General features: G+C 38.3%; 1 protein-coding gene across 1 annotated transcript in view; it reads right to left on the bottom strand.

Annotated features, from left to right (window-relative positions):
* sft2d1 (SFT2 domain containing 1) overlaps window positions 1–13,210 on the bottom strand; it is a 32,375-nt gene extending 19,165 nt beyond the window's left edge. The window contains exons 1-2 of the mRNA XM_036573718.1: window positions 13,048–13,210; window positions 6,410–6,496 (exon numbers count right to left, since the gene is read on the bottom strand). Of these exons, the coding sequence (XP_036429611.1) occupies window positions 6,410–6,496; window positions 13,048–13,113 (153 nt within the window). The 5' untranslated portion in view covers window positions 13,114–13,210. The remainder of the gene's footprint in view (window positions 1–6,409; window positions 6,497–13,047) is intronic.
* Window positions 13,211–17,032: the final 3,822 nt, after the last annotated feature.

Raw genomic sequence — 17,032 nt, 5'->3', positions numbered from 1 at the left:
GGAGGCATTCTGCCACCTAGTGGTCTTACTAAGATATTGATAAAGGGCCTATATTCTACAATGCTGTTGTATTTTATTTTTTGTTTCCCCTGATGTCCACTTGTAACTTCTGTGAGGGCTACCAAAAAATTCATTCTTACATGACCATTTTCCAACCTTTCTTTATCCCTCAGAATTAATAGGCTGTTTTGTTACTGCACCTTTAAGATGGATATTCAGTTGTATGCAGGTCAGACTGTATGTTTTGTTGATTTTCTAAGTAAAATAGGTGAAAAAAACACATCCTGTACACCTATAAATATGGCATTTTCCTGCACATTTTAGTGCACAATTCCTATTTATTTTCTGTAAAAATAAATGTAACATACTGGGAAAAAAATCAAACATAAAATATAAAATGTGCCATAAGGTGCCATAATTTTGCACATTTTATGTTACATTTTTTTTAACCAATCTGTTAAATTCAGCAAATAAACAGGAACTGTGTATTAAAATGTGAAGTAGTGTTTGCTCTTTAGAGGATGTGTTAACTTTTCACTTCGGTAATTTCAAAAAAAATTAGGAAATGAGGAAAATTTGTTTTTACAATGTGCCTTTTAACTAACAACCAACAACTCAGTGGAGGGTCTTGTGAAAGTAGCCTTACAAATGACCTCAAATGTGACCCTGCATGAACTCATCTATAAAACAATTCAATTAAAAAGAGCCCTGTGTTCTGCTTAGTGTGTACTAACATGGTGTTCCTGCACTAGCAGTCAGGCGAAGAGTGAGAGTTTTGCATGCACTTGTCAGGGCAAACAGGAGGCTGTTTAACACATTGTGAACTATCGGCTCTCTGTTATCTACACACCCACAAACCAACGGGCAGTTAAGACAACCTCTCACTGAAGAACAGTGGGGGGAAGTGGCACAGAGTGAAGGAAGACCACAGAATGAGCAGAAGTCATCAAAAGAGTGAAGTCACTGATGTAGTTTGTTGTTTGCTTTGTTGGTAGTTCTGTGTATTTTTACTACACAGATGAGGTTGAAAAAAAAAAGACAAGCACTATAAATTATTTTTAGATTGAAGACAATAAAAGCCTATAGTCTACTGCAGGGGTATTTAATTAAGATTCAATAAGGCCCAGTTAGGAACGTCATAACGTCTTCATAAACTTGCACCATGATTCAGTGCCATATACTGTTTACTTAAGTAGCCTAGTACGTATATCAACATCTTATACAGTCAACAACTGAATGTCAAATCAAATAAACAATACAGTACAATTCAGTCATATTTTAACATTTATTGTCCGTTTTCTCTTTTTAGAGCGTGCCATGTGAAACAACTTCCCTCTGACTCACTTTCTTCTCCGACTGCTGTGTTTCGCCCCGTCCCTCCCCTGTGTGTGCGTCACTCACTTGAGTCTCATCGTAATGCACAGATCTTATTGGCTGAGTTGCGTCACGTGTGATATTTACAACGTGGGCGTTTGGTCTGTGAGTTTCCTGGGCCACTAAAGCCGTACCGTAAAGGCTAGAAAAGTTACGCAGATTAAAATAGGACCACCCTGTCAAAATTAAATAATTGTCCATAGATTATCGGTTTTAGGCCCAGGTCTGCATAGGACAGTGTCTTGGTCCAAACTTGGACCGCGGTCTGCCTATTAGTGACCTCTGGCCTATTGGGTGCATCTGTATCTGTAAGTACAGGAGTAGATGTATTGTTTGGTGCCCTGGACACAACATTTCACATTTTGGCTACTAAAAATGCAGAGACTGTGTCCCGAGTGGAGATTATTTTTTTAAGAAAACTGTCGTCTAACACGAAACTAACAGCGTCAGATCATAGTTTGTCAGAATCTTTTAATTTTATCCACTGCAATTGTAAAGGTGATGGTCCCGTGGTGTTCCTTCTGCTGAGCTGATCCACCCGGCGTCACAGATGCGGACACACTATGATGTACAACCTTAACTAAAAAAGTTCTTAAGTGAGGTGGCTTTAGACTGTCACTGCAGAGGCTAAACAGTACCTAATGAAATGATCAGGCGGACCAAATTGGCAGGGGAAACAACAGCAATGTTCCTACTAATGTAAAGCTTTTAGGAAAAATGCTTTTTCAGAGCAACATTTGACTATGTTTTAATTTGAAAATGAAAACATATCTGAAGTAGTCCATTTTGTTTTCAAGTCAGTGAACGTAAAGAAATGGCCGGATGTTTAAAGACAGCATTAGCCTACACACTTGCCAGCATGTAACTGCTGCCCCATTTAGGTGGTATTTATTTATAATCGCACACAGTGTGGTGAGAAAGTATTTGCCCCTCACCCAATTTCTATTTTTGCTAATTTGTCACATTTAAAAGTGTCAGATCATTAAACTAATTTTAGCATAAGATAAAGAAAACACGAATGAACAGTTGAATGAAAGTTGCAGCTTTTAAATGATCATTCAATTTACTGAAGATAAAGATTTATTCAAAACCTATATCACCCAAGTAAAAAAGTAAGTGTTGCCCTACACCTAATAACTGGCTGTGCCACCCGTGGCAGCAACAACTGCAGTTATATGTTTGCAATAACTTGCGATGAGACTTTTACACTGCTGTGGAGGAATTCTGACCCACTCTTCCGTGCAGAATTGCTTTAATTCGGCTACGCTGGAGGGTTTTCGAGCATGAACCGCCCATTTAAGGTCCTGCCGCTGCATAACGCAACTGTGCTTAAGCTTTAGGACACACAATGATGGCTGCCACCATGTTTGACTGTTGGTATGATGTTCCTATGGTGGAATGCAGTGTTAGCTGTATGGCAGATGTAACAGGACCTATGTCTTCTAAAAGTTCCACCTTTGACTAATCAGTCTACAGAATATTATTCCAAAAATCTAAGGGTCGTCTAGACGTTTATCAGATGTGAGACGAGCCTTTTTTTGGTCAGCGATGATCTGCGCCTTCCAGCTCTCCCATGGATGCCATTTTTGCCCAGTGTCTTTCTGATTATAGAATCATGTACATTGACCTTAACTGAGGCAAGTGAGGCCTGCAGTTCTTCAGATGTTCGTCAGGGTTCTTTTGTGACCTCCTGGAAGAGTCACAGATGCGCTCTTGGTGACATTTTGGTGGGCCGGTCACTCCTGGGAAGGTTCACCACCGTTCAAAGTTTTCTCCATTTGTGGGTAATGGCTCTCACTGTGGTTGGCTGGAGTCCCTGAGTCTTAGGAATGGCTCTTTCCAGATTGTTAGATATTTTCAGATTTTGGGTTTTGCATCTGTATTTGAATCTCTTTAGAATGTGGTATCGTGCTGCTTTTTGAGGACTTCTAGGCTGCTTCACACTGCCACTGCCACTATTTAAATGATGTTTAGATACAACAGGTCTGGCAGTGATCATGCCTGGGTGCGGTCAGTGAAACTGAACTCAATAGTCAAATGAATTTGTTTAACTGGTTAATTTAGTTGTTAGGGACACAAGCACTTTTTCGCACAGGGGCAGGTACGGCTGAACAACATTTTTCCTTCAACAAATGAAATTATCATTTAAAACCAGTGTTTGTGTTTACTTAGATTATCTTTGTCTAATATTAAAAGTACTTTGATGAACTGAAACATTCAAGTGTGACAAATATGCAAAACATAGGAGAAATTTGGAACCAGGGCAAATACTTTTTTACAGCACTGTGTGTGTACATACATATACATAAATATACATTCATACATACATATACATATACACATTATAATATAAATATCACTCAAATCAAAAATGTCAGTTAAGACTCTTATATGAATATTTGGCTTTACATGTTGATCCCTAAAACCTGAGGTTAATGTATCATGAAATATACTCACATGTCCAATTTTACTTAAAGCATGCTTAAGTGTGCCGAACGGACTAGAAAGTACACAGATTCTTTCTTAAAATGTACTCATACTGACGAAAATAAAAGGTGAACTACGGCATTCAGTCCATCTTCACTGAAAAATGGCTAACCTGATCCTGCCTCGGTCACGTCAAACCAAAGATCGCATTTATAAATGTATGCGCCTCATCTTGAGCACAGACCAGGGATCAGACACAGAACAAAACACAAATCGTCTCTCTTTTAGCAGAGCAACACTTTCTAATGCTTCTGTTTTTCTTAAATGAGTTCGAATTTTTTTTTTTATTGTTCATTATGTCTCTTCTTCATAGGCCTGATATAAACAAACCGTATGTTTGAAAAGCATTCAGACCAGGCAGTTGTGTTCGTATTTATAAGGACATGTGGAGACTTGGAGCAATTTAGAAAATAAGTTGCTCTGATTTTTGGTCTAGCAGCAAAATCAGACAGCTCACAGCCCATTATGCTGTTATGTCTGTTTAGGCTGTTATGATGGCACAGATAGCTTAACAACAACCAACAAACAACAAACAGCAAACAGTCCTGATTATCTAACGCAGGCTTGTCTCTCATCTTGAAGAACCAGATTCCTGCACAGTTGAATGATTTTTCCTGTTCAAACACATCTGATTCAACTCTGCAGTTAATTTCCTGGATGGGTTGGTGTGTTGGAGCAATTACCAAACTCTGCTGGACTCCAGTCTTGTGAAATCGCATGCAATATACTACTGTCTGTCCGTGCCCTCTAGCCATTGGTAGACTGACAAAAGCATCGCAGGGCTTTCCTACGATGTGAAGGTGTTTTCAGAAAATCAGCTGTGCTCCTAACTTACAGACTGTAGATTCTCTTAATCAGCTCCCCAATCTAAAATCTCTGGACTTCGGCCCCATAACCTTCAGTCTCATGGACTTAGTACCAACATTCTGTGATGTCCACTGAAGTGCTCAACATCCGTTCTGCAAGGCCTCATGGCTGTGAACGTACACTAATGAGAAGCAACTTCAGGTCAAGCCACTTCCTTAGTTGATTGTGACACCAAAATATGCACATTTGCACACGAATTCTACATGATTTACTTTGGAAGACATTCTTCATTTGTATATTTAATTTTTATTTATTATTTTTTGGAACTCCATGAGCCCTGTATCCCATGTGCCCTCTCTAGAAGTTCACAGAATGGCTGCATTATCCCCTTTTTGTCCTCGCGATGAAAGGCAAAAGGAAACAGCCCTATGGCCCTGTGGACTTTCTGTAATGCATTATGTCCATGTAAGAAGAATAGGGAGTTAGGTTGGGCAAATATCTGCGGATCCTTTCTCCAAAAACCCGTTTCAGCATGGCAGACTGCGTTAAACACGAGAAAATAAACACGCTTGAGTTTCTACAAAGAAACTTAGAAGCTAACTTTGTTTTTGCTATGGTTTGGTAGTTTTAATGTACGTTTAATAAATCGCTTCTTGTTAAAATAACTAAAGCAAGGGTGTCCAATCTTATCCGCAAAGGCTTTTTTCGTTGCAACAAAGCAGGAGCTCACATTGATTGGTTGTTTAAAGACTGAGACTGAAGTGGAATCAGCTGTGCTCTTCTTGTTTGGGAGGAAAACCAGCACCCACACCGGCCCTTTGTGGATAAGATTTGACACCCTTGGCCTAAAGCTTTATTAACTTTGATGTAATCAGGACGTCAAAATCATTTAAGTCCTTGTTCATGTTTCGTGAAGGAAGTTGCTCTGTGCTTGGAAGGCGGCAGCACGGATTTATTTGTTTAACAAGCACGACCACAGTTTTAAAATATGCTCCAAATAAAGAAAGCACTAAAAGAAAACAAAGATTATGAGACAAATCTGATTACTTGTGTGCATCTTATAAGCCGATGAGCGCATGTTTTCTTACATTTACATTGTCCAACAAGACTGGCAGTCACAGATGAACACTATCACCAATTCACCATATTATCATCAGTCAGCTCAAGCCTTCTTCAGCCCTCAGGTCCCCACCAGGTTTATGTTGAGAAAATGTTTATAGTATGTTCAGTTTTACTCTGGTTCATCCCTGAATTGTGTAATTACTGCAGTCAAAAAGAGTGGAGATGCTATAATGTAGCCAGAGCTAGCACTTTCACTCACACACAGTCAGCATAGCATGTGTAAAACACACATGCTGCTGATCCACAGACATCTGGAAGTTTGGAGGTTAGACAAGAATATTAATAATAAATAATTTTTTGTTCATATTGTTAAGTTGTTGAGTTACACAGAATGAGAAAAAACTTATTAACTCTTAACAGAGATTTCAAATGGATATTTCTCTTCTAGTACAATTAAGGACAATTATATTTTCTGTCATTTTCCCTATCAAAATATTGCTCGCTTACATTTTTTGTTTTCTTTCCTCGAATGGGTTTGGAGGCCTGGCTTTGATATTTCCTTCTTTGTGCTGGCCTTTAATTTCCTGCAAGGCATATCTGTCATGTGTTAGACCATGTGCTCGTGTTGACCTCTGCTTCTAAGAAAAGGGTAAATGGGAAAAGGGGGGAAAGTACTCACGAGGATGGAGCACAGAATCCCACAAGCGAAACATATGGCGAACCACTTGATCCGTGTGCCGTAACTGAGCGTGGAGGCATCCAGCACCTGTGGGGAAACAATGGGAGGAAATCACACAGTTCCACAGTGCCATGCTACACAATGAGCTTCCTTTCCGTCTGAAGACTGCTGACTGGCACCACAAAGTGAAAGTTCTTATTAACAGGAAAACCAAAAAACCCTCTCTATCCACACAGAATAAAGTAAGAAAAATGCTTCTTTCCACTTCACATTTAGGCTAGCCTGATTACTAGGGATGCACAATGATATCGGAATAATATCAGTACTGGAAGATACCAGTACTGACATGAATCAGCATCGGACAGATGTTTAAATTTAACAGATATTTGAAACCAATATTTGATCATTTATTTATTGTACTCTGAAAGAGAAGGTGGGGCTAAACCAGGGGTCAGCAACATGGCTCCGGAGCCACATGCGGCTCTTTTCCCGGCCCTGTTGTGGCTCCACAGCAGAACTAGATTTTTAAGTAAAAATAAAATAATCCTCCTTTGCAGTAAAATAAGCTCTGCTAACAACAAATGGTCTTAAACGCTGGAGTTAATGTAGAACTGCTTATTCAACCTTTAACCCTGAAGGTTGGTGCGCAGACTGCTGGTCACATAGCAACGCAGATAACAGTTTCGCCCAGCTAGTAGCCAACAAAAAAGGCAAAGAGAAAGATTTAAGACTAACATTGATAATTTGGAGACGAATAGACTTTATAAGCTCTTAGCTGGTTTCCTGATACGTTTAGTCTGCAACAAAAAACTGTCAACCACTAAAAAGTCACAAGGCTGAAGTCAACTTCTCGCTCGCCAGCTTCTGGTTCGAATGTTCATGTTCCACCTTAAATGGTGCAACAATTAGCCACGTAGTTAGCGACACTCTGGCGTCTCAGGCACCATTTAAGGTGGAATGGGAAAATTCGAACAAGAAGCTGGCGAATGAGAAGCGACTTGAACCTCGTAAAAAGTCGAACATTAAGAGACATTTTACAAGAAACTATTCTATTTTTGTGGAAAAGTTTCCTGCTGGAGATGAGAGAAAAGCAGCTATAGCTGAGCTAAAGCTTAAGGCAGAGCAAAGTAAGTTTATGGATTTTAGTGGATTTTCGTTTATATTATATTTTTTGCCTATACTAGGACATCAGCACATACTGAGACACATTTACAGCCTAAATGGTGAAAAGTTACATCAATAAAATGGACATGAAATTGCGGCTCCCAAGGTGGTTAGATTTTTGTTGAAACTTGACAAAATGGCTCTTCTTAACACTTGGGTTGCTGACCCCTGCGCTGGACGATAGTATTTTATTCATTTTACTGCATTTGTAATCATACAGAAATAAACGTTTTACATATCCAGGTAGTTTTAGTCCAAATTTCTCCCCATTATAAATGTTTATGTTGGTATCGGCACTGTTCATGAAAAATACCGAATCTCTGCATCAGCCCAGAACTCCCATATCAGTGCATCCCAACCCTTGACACAAGACTCACCATCAGTCTTCTAGCAATTCAAGACAATATACACCACTACAGTTATAACACATGCAAAACAAGGAACATATACATAATCAATGGCAACAGTCTAATAAGGTTATAGGCCACAAAATTTGCAAAGTACAGTAGAGATCAAACTTAGAGAATGATTCATAAATACCTGTTTTTTTTTCTCAAATATTGGTGACCTTCATCACGCAAAAGGTGAAGGAATATTAGTGGTGGGTATACCACTGTTCTACTAACATGTTATGTAAAATAAGCAAGGAAAATACAGCAATCATAATAACAAAGAGGCCCTTGCTTTGAATGACTTCAGCACATCTGCGGCCGCAGGACATCAGGTTCCCACACTGCTTTGGTTTGATCCTGTTCCACTCTTCTTCTAGTCTCTTTCACAGTTTACTAACTGTAGTGGGTTTCTTAGCCATAACTTCGTCGCCAATAATCTTCGAGAGATTCTCAATCGGGTTCAGATCAGGACTCTGGGCAGGCCAATATTTCAGTGTTCTCAGCTTCAAGGAAGTGCCTTACCCGTTTTGCAGTGTGACAAGTGGTACTGTCTCGCATAAAAATTGCTGGCTGATTGGCAGATGTTCAGAGAGAAGGAACCGCGTGCTGCCGAAGGAGGTTCTGATGAACATTAGCAGTCACCTTGCCATGTAGCTGTATAAGACACCAAACACCAGCTGCAGAAAACATCCCCAAAAACCATGAAGCTTCCTCCTCCGAACTTAACTGACTTCTTCAAACAATTCAGCTTTCAGTCTGAATTCTCTCAGATGGTGAGACACTGTATGCTGAGACAGAACACTGCCCTGTTCAGCAATGAATTGCAGAGCAATTTCAGCTGCAGTGTTGAACCGATACATCCTGTTTTCTCGTGCATTTGTTTTATGAGGATGACCAGCATTTTTGTGGACTTCAATGAATTAGTGTCATTGTAAAGTTCAATATTCTAGAAATCAACTCTTGGGACAACCAACTTCTCTTGCAATGGCTGAAAGGGTCATCCCTTCAGCTTTCATCTGAACAACCTGCTGTCGCAGCCTTTCAGTCAACTCAGAGCAGCTCGCCATCTCGCAAAATGATTGGGTGTTGCCAGATAAACAGGGCTGGTCAGATAATTAAGGAAATTAGCACCAAGTGCCAGATTAGCACCAATTACTGTGTAGTATCCCAAAGCATCCTCTCATTTGATCACTGTTCTCTTTTAAATTTCACATTTAAGTTTTTTTTCTTTTGATATGGAATATTTTTGAATTATGAAAAACCCATCATCTACATGCCTTCTTTTCATGTTAGGATAACTTTAAATTGGCATAAGCAGTGATTTTGAAATGTAAGTTGGTCTCTAATTTTGATCTCCACTGTATACATAAAAAACCAGCAGGTACAAACAAAACATGCAGAGCTAAACACAATTAGAAAGGGACATGCAATGCTTGTTGACAAGTCATGGTGCATTTTACTCTGTTAAAGGAGAATTCCACCAGTTTTTCAAAATCTCAGTCAATGAGATGTAAAAAAACATCTTTAAGTGTGAAAAGCTTAATTTTAGAGAAACTCTGACAGACTGTTTCCTTTACAGTGTTGGCGTCAGGAGCCGGAGTCACGATGTCTGCAAAACAAACATAGCCATTTTATTTACTATCCAAACCACTAGTGAATCTACACGTGTCTTTAGGGACTATTTTGCCTTATAACACGCTCCATGCGCTGCTCCATAAACGGATTAAAATATGTTTAAGGCCAAAATATTATCTCAAAACTAACACAAAACAATGCCTCAATGTAGAACTGCTTATTCAACCTTTAACCCTGAAGGTTGGTGCGCAGACTGCTGGTCACATAGCAACGCAGATAACAGTTTCGCCCAGCTAGTAGCCAACAAAAAAGGCAAAGAGAAAGATTTAAGACTAACATTGATAATTTGGAGACGAATAGACTTTATAAGCTCTTAGCTGGTTTCCTGATACGTTTAGTCTGCAACAAAAAACTGTCAACCACTAAAAAGTCACAAGGCTGAAGTCAACTTCTCGCTCGCCAGCTTCTGGTTCGAATGTTCATGTTCCACCTTAAATGGTGCAACAATTAGCCACGTAGTTAGCGACACTCTGGCGTCTCAGGCACCATTTAAGGTGGAATGGGAAAATTCGAACAAGAAGCTGGCGAATGAGAAGCGACTTGAACCTCGTAAAAAGTCGAACATTAAGAGACATTTTACAAGAAACTATTCTATTTTTGTGGAAAACTTTCCTGCTGGAGATGAGAGAAAAGCGGCTATAGCTGAGCTAAAGCTTAAAGCAGAGCAAAGTAAGTTTATGGTTTTTAGTTGATGTTTATATTATATTTTTTGCCTATACTAGGACATCAGCACATACTGAGACACATTTACAGCCTAAACGGTGAAAAGTTACATCAATAAAATGGACATGAAATTGCGGCTCCCAAGGTGGTTAGATTTTTGTTGAAACTTGACAAAATGGCTCTTCTTAACACTTGGGTTGCTGACCCCTGCGCTGGACGATAGTATTTTATTCATTTTACTGCATTTGTAATCATACAGAAATAAACGTTTTACATATCCTACATAATGCCTCAGGCATTAACCATTTAATGTGATAACTTTCTGTGAAAGAGCTTTCAGAGGCATTGAACTCTTCGGACGTCTGGTTCCTATCACCACTGCTGTAAACAATTCTGACTCTGTAAGTTTCTCTATAAAGGAGCATTTCATATCAAACCACTCTGAACGACTTTGTTTACATCTTAATCACTTAATTATCTAGAGCATTTGAAAAATGGGTGGAATTCCCCTTTAGATACATTTCAACACATAAGCTCACTCAAAATACGGTTCTATGGTGCGGACTGCTTATCAAAAGTCTTGGCCATGACAAAGAACAATGTCAACTAGTAATAACAGAGTTGCAGAGTCATTCCTACTCATGGCCATTTGGCTCATTAAACTATAGCTAAGGGAGGTATTCACTTCCTTCAGAAACAATGCTGCTAAGCCTCATGACACAGGCACTTAACTGGTTAATAATAGTCAGCAATTACCTTATTACTTCTTAAGCATCACATTTTTCTACTTCGTCCAGGCCTCCGCACATTATAAGTACATATGCACCAACATTCACACTTTGGAAACCCTTAGTATTGTTTGTCAATCATAAGTCTTGTAAATTCGATAAAATGTTCTCCCTAAAAAATAGCCCTTTTTGCTGTTGCTGTAACCCACCTATCAATCAATCTATCTATCTATCATAACTGAACCCATTCTTTGGTTTTAAGGTTTATCACTATGATATTGAAGTCAAAGTTTTGATCATGTTTAAGCTAGGCTTAATCTATCAACAACACAATCATTATTTCAGAAGACTTTTCATGCCACTAATCTACAGGTCATAACCTCAATAATATTAATCTACAGCCATCACCATAGACTGCCATTTTTGGGACTCCCACAACTTCCAAGCAAACTGATGTCACTGCTTTCGCCTCCCTTACGGTCAATGCGTGGAATATTACTTTTATGGAAACTCCTGGCTTAAAGAAATGATGCTGTCTGCTGTCTCTGCCCATATTTCAGCTGTATAAGTGAAGTGTCTGGTGTTTTGGGTTGTATATTACTGCAGTGTGTTTGGGGTGGGGATGGGTGAAATGTGTTTTGCTTTATGTTCCATATTATATTCTTAAAATAAATAAATACAATCACTACAAAAAAAAAGAAAATCTAGAAGTCATCACCACAGAACCTTACCTGTTAGGATCCATCCTCTGAATGCATGTAACATTAGTGACACAAAATAAATAAACAGTGAAAATAAAAAAGCCAGTTAGACACGCTACAGTATTTAAAAAGACGGTTTTCCTAGGGTTCTTTAGTAAAGACAATGGTTGTACATAGAACCATGAACACTTGAAGAACCACTTGCATGCTTAAATGATTCTCTGCATGGTGAAATCGTTCTTCAGACTGATGGAGAATGTGTTGTATATGGTTCCTTTTTGAAAATGGTTCAATATTGCACCATTTACTTTTAATGTAAGTCAATATAATCAAACCCAGGTTTATGTTGGATCATTTCTTTTGGGCCACTTATCATGAAATTTACACACAATGTAAAGTTCAACAGACATTTTCAAATTATGCCAAAAACTGAAAAACGACAAACATAGAGATACAAGGTTTTGTTCTGACAGCATTGATATACAACACATCATCAATCTGAAGAACCATTTCACCATGCAGAGAACCATTTAAGCATGCAAATGGTTCTTTATGTGTTCATGGTTCTATCTAAAACCACTGCCTTTACTAAACAAGCCTTTTAGAGCTATCTTATTTTAAGAATGCACCTGAACTGCGAACTGATATGAACATACATAACTACTTATAATGCACAGCACTGTATGCTCTATGTATTCTAACAGAAAGAGTCCATTAGGATATTACTACGTTTCTCTAAAACACTACAACTAGACGGACTATAAGTCAGAAATGTGCATTTATATCTAAACAGACGTGGCTGGATACTGTCGACAAGCAAACATTAGGTCATTTTTGGTGATATTAGCTGGCTGACTCTGCTCATTTTGATCAACTGAGAGTCCGAGAGGAGTGTAACTACGAGGCTGAGGTCAGCTTCCTATTCGCCAGCTTCTTGTTCGAATTTCCCCGTTCCACCTTAAATGGTGCAGCAGGTCCATTCAGGCAAACGTTCGATTCATGCGCCTGAGTGTGACTGCTGCGCCATTTAAGGTGGAACGGGGAAATTCGAACGAGAAGCTGACATCACCTTCGTATTGTAGCTTAGCTGGCAAGCTAACTTAGCATAGCGACTGCTTTAAGCCAAGACAGTCTGTGTGCTCGGTTTAATGAGACAGTTTTCACGTGTACAATGAAAAATAACACAAAAATTAGTCGACAAATATGTTGCTGAAGTTAGAAGACGGTGGTAATGTCAGTAACGGACATTTGCAGAGGGCAGGCTAGCTGGTTAGCTTCACCAGCGCGACTGTTCAGCAGCGATAAACAGTCAACAACAACAAGACCAATTCACAGCAAACCAAACTGAAACTCACCTGTGCTGTGAGCCCTAACTCCTCGTTATCTTCTCGGCCGCTTAGCACACGGCGAAGTTTGTCCATGACTGAAGCGGTTTAGCTCGTATTTCACCAGCACTCTGACACTTCCTCAAACATTCACTGAGGAAATGTGACGGGTCACAGGAAGCCTGAGGCTGCGTCCCAAACCGCGCCCTACTACGCTTTACACACTACACTAAAGAGCGCGCTTCTAACGGTGGTGCACTATTTTCTCACACACTACTTAGTGCTGTAATATGCGGTTTGGGACGCAGCCTGAGAGTCGACCTGCAGCTCCAAATTCTCCAAATCCAGCTGTTCGTGCCAACGAGGAAAAAAAAAACAACATAAAAAACTAGACATAAAATAAGACTAAAATAGGATTATATATGCATACATTATATATACATATGTATATATTTAAGGGAAATTCCACCGAATATTGAAAATGTTCGTAAAACTAATTAAATCCTTGTAATGTAAACAATGTCATTTACAGCAAAGACTAATATGAAATAGCGCATTATAGAGAAAATGAACGTGTCAGAACTGTTCACAGTGGTGGTGATAGGAACCAGAAGAGTTTAACGGCTCTAAAAGCTACCTCATACAAAGCTATATAAAACATAAATACATAAAATTGTCATAAATACGCTGCCTGATGCCTGAGATAATGTTCTACGATAGCTTTGAAACAAGCTTTTGGTCTAAGACATTTTTCTTTAAACCCAGAGATACATGTAGGGCATTGTAAGGAAAAATAGGAATACACAAGATTATATATTTATTTATTTCTATTATTAACATTGCATATTAAAACTCAGAAGGCACTTTTAGGTTCACTGATCGTTGTGGATGGTAAATAAAATGGCTGTATTTGTGTTTGCAGCCCCTGGGTCCTATCACCACCACTGTAAAGAATTTTAAATCTGTACACTTCTCCACCACTACGAGTTGGATCTCTGGGTGCCAGGTGACAGGCGGAAGCCACACCACAGCCACATAGCGGCCGCTTTTATTAGCGGCCGCCATTGATCATCTCTTGCCTTTTGAAGAGAATTTCTATCTTTTGAAATGAATTTGTGCTCCAGTATCTTAATTGTAAATGTTGGTAAATGGACCTTTAACTGGACAAAAGCAAGTGTTGTAGATATTGATACATTCTGAAAATGTAGTTTCTATGCTTGCGACCTTTCTTATAAATTAAGAGTCCTAGTTTTTTGCACTTCCGTTCCTACTTTCTTTCTTCTTTTGCTGTAATTGTTTTGGTAATCTGCTAATAAATGTGGCCGTGATGTGGCCGCTTCCTGCTGCTCTCGGAATGTTGAAAATTCGGTGGCGTTCCTCTTAAAAGTACACTCTCAGAAATAAATGTACTAAACTGTCACTGGGACCTCTATTATCACTGGGGTGGGACCCTCAGTCAGGGAACATAACTGAACCATAATCCACTGAAATGATATTTTCTAAGCTGTACTGACTCCACACACCCCGTCTCGCCTCCAGGCTTTTATTTTACTGTTCTGTTTTAAAACTTTAGGTTATGAAAAAGTACAAATATGAACTTTTCACCTGGAAAAACTTATTTAATCAGACCTAAAAACCACTGTTTGTACTTTGAGGGAACATTTATATTGTTTTTACCTTGATAAATGAAAAATGTACCTGCACAGCACCTTTATTTCTAACAATGTACTTTGGAGACCTTTTGACGTGAGAGGCTTACAACATATTTTAACCTATTCTTCAAAAATGAATGCTGGATTCGTCAAACTACCCACAGTTTTTCAGAATAGAAACAATGTTTTTTTGTTTTGTTAGAGGGATCCTTTACATATTATAGGCAGCAATATCATTGAGTAATATAGATTAACACGGGTATTTGTGTGGCCGTAAAATGAGCTGATGAAGTATACTCAGTCAGTCACTCATAAAGTGAAGTAATTAAGTTTATTTAATTTAAGGAAGTGTATAAAGTGGAGTTTACACCGTTTAGAAATGTGAACAGTCCACTTGATTATACACCAGCGCGGTGCGCTCAGTCAGGCCGCTCTGACTGATGATCCAGTTCATCATCGAGGCAGCACCAAAACTCGTATGTAGAGGGAGACAGAGCGCAGCTGTGCCTCTCGCAGCTGTGAGTCAGATTCAGTGGGATTATTAAATATGACGCAGACTACTTAAAATTAGAAAAAAATTAAAACCTTATGTAACTCTGAAACCTAACAGCCATCTGCTTTTAACCGTATTAGACCTTATCTGGTATAAAGCTTTGTTTTCTTTCAGTTCATGAAATGAGCTTTTGCAACGAGAACAGTAACTGTGATATATTTTGTAAAAATTATATAAGCATCATAGTTTGACACCCTGTAGTTAAAATAAAGGGGATGTAAATAAAGCATAGTTAATAATAAAAACAAATATTATCACAAGAAGATATTCCAAGCCAAGTTAATGGTTGGCTTTTTTGAAAATATGCACTGTTGAGGTAAAAAAAAAGACTCATTAAATGAAAATTTTCATTAAGATAAACTCAGACAGTATATTTTTCAAGCGGTTTATTTATAAATGGTTGGCATGCAAGCCAATACAAAGCAAAACAGCAACATGGATCTCCAAGCAGTCCTGCTCGTTGTGTTTGAAATCATTGTAGGTTGATCATGTTTCTGTTCCTGATACATTAGGTTACTGGTTTTAGTCTGCAGGTCGGTGCACTGATTTCTGGGCAGCCTACACTTAAGAGAACAAATCTAAAGCAATTTCTCCCACATAAAAAACAAGCCGCGACCGAGGCCTTAGGAAACACGCAGCAGAATCTCATCCTGTCAAGCTTCGTTTTGAAAAAGGAATTTCACAGTGGTACAAAAATATTCTGTTTCCTGTGTTGACTGTGCATATTATACAAAATCATTGTTTCTCTGCACCCCTATCATGACGTTTGTTTTGAGAGACTGCTACAAATCCAAGTAAAGTACACTGGGATTTCCTAAATGTAATGAATAAACTAGGAGAGCAAGTTTGACATCATTATGTTGCCATTAAAGCTGTGCTTTCATGTGTTTTTAAATTAAAGCATGAAGCCCACTGTTAAATAGGATGTGTGAATTTGCCTTATCTTACATATTCTGTACAGTAATCTTAATGTTAGATGTGCAACCTGAAATAAATGCAGTGCATAAATAGCGTTTTGTATTGTGTAGCGTTAACGTATGTATACGTGTGTGTGTGTGTGTGTGTGTAAACACACATATATATATCACCATTGTCGGAAGAAAATCTCATATCTCCAAAATGCTAACTTTACAGGAGAAGGAAAAACATACTTTACTTTTAATGTAAGTCAATGGAACCAGACTTTTTTCCAAGTCATTTTGGGTCATTTCTTTTGGTCCATTCTTCATTAAATTTACACACAATGTAAAAGGAAATAGATATTTTCAAATTATCTCAAAAACTGAAAAATTACAAAAATGGAGATCTGACAGCAGCGATTTATATAATATATATATATATATATATATATATATATATATATATATATATATATATATATACACACATATGTGTGTGTGTGTGTGTGCGTGTGCACCTGGCCTTTCTAAGATTTTAAAATTTAAATCATACATCGCATGTACCATAGGCTTCTAACGATAATGTTCAGATGGCTATGCCTTTGTCCATTTTTTTACATTCTCTACTCGTACTCTGCCCACATTCTGCATATTCTTCATGCTGTTTATTAAAAACTGTCAGCAAAAGTTAGTGCAAAGCTGTGGCACTTATTTACAAACTTTCCCATCAAGCAAAACCTTATGAAGTGCACTTCAAATAAAATAAATATTTTTATGGTGTCTTATACAAAATAAATATAAATAAATAAATTCTAATGAACGAATAAATAAAACAACAAAAATAAAGCAAAACACTATTGACCTAATTAGAATAAAATATGAGAAATATTATCTTCAGGAATGAATGAATA

This window comes from Colossoma macropomum, unplaced genomic scaffold, assembly GCF_904425465.1.
Source record: "Colossoma macropomum unplaced genomic scaffold, Colossoma_macropomum, whole genome shotgun sequence".
Lineage (NCBI taxonomy): Eukaryota > Metazoa > Chordata > Actinopteri > Characiformes > Serrasalmidae > Colossoma > Colossoma macropomum.
The sequence above is the reverse complement of the archived record's forward strand: the minus strand, read 5'-3'. Positions and strand labels throughout refer to the sequence as shown.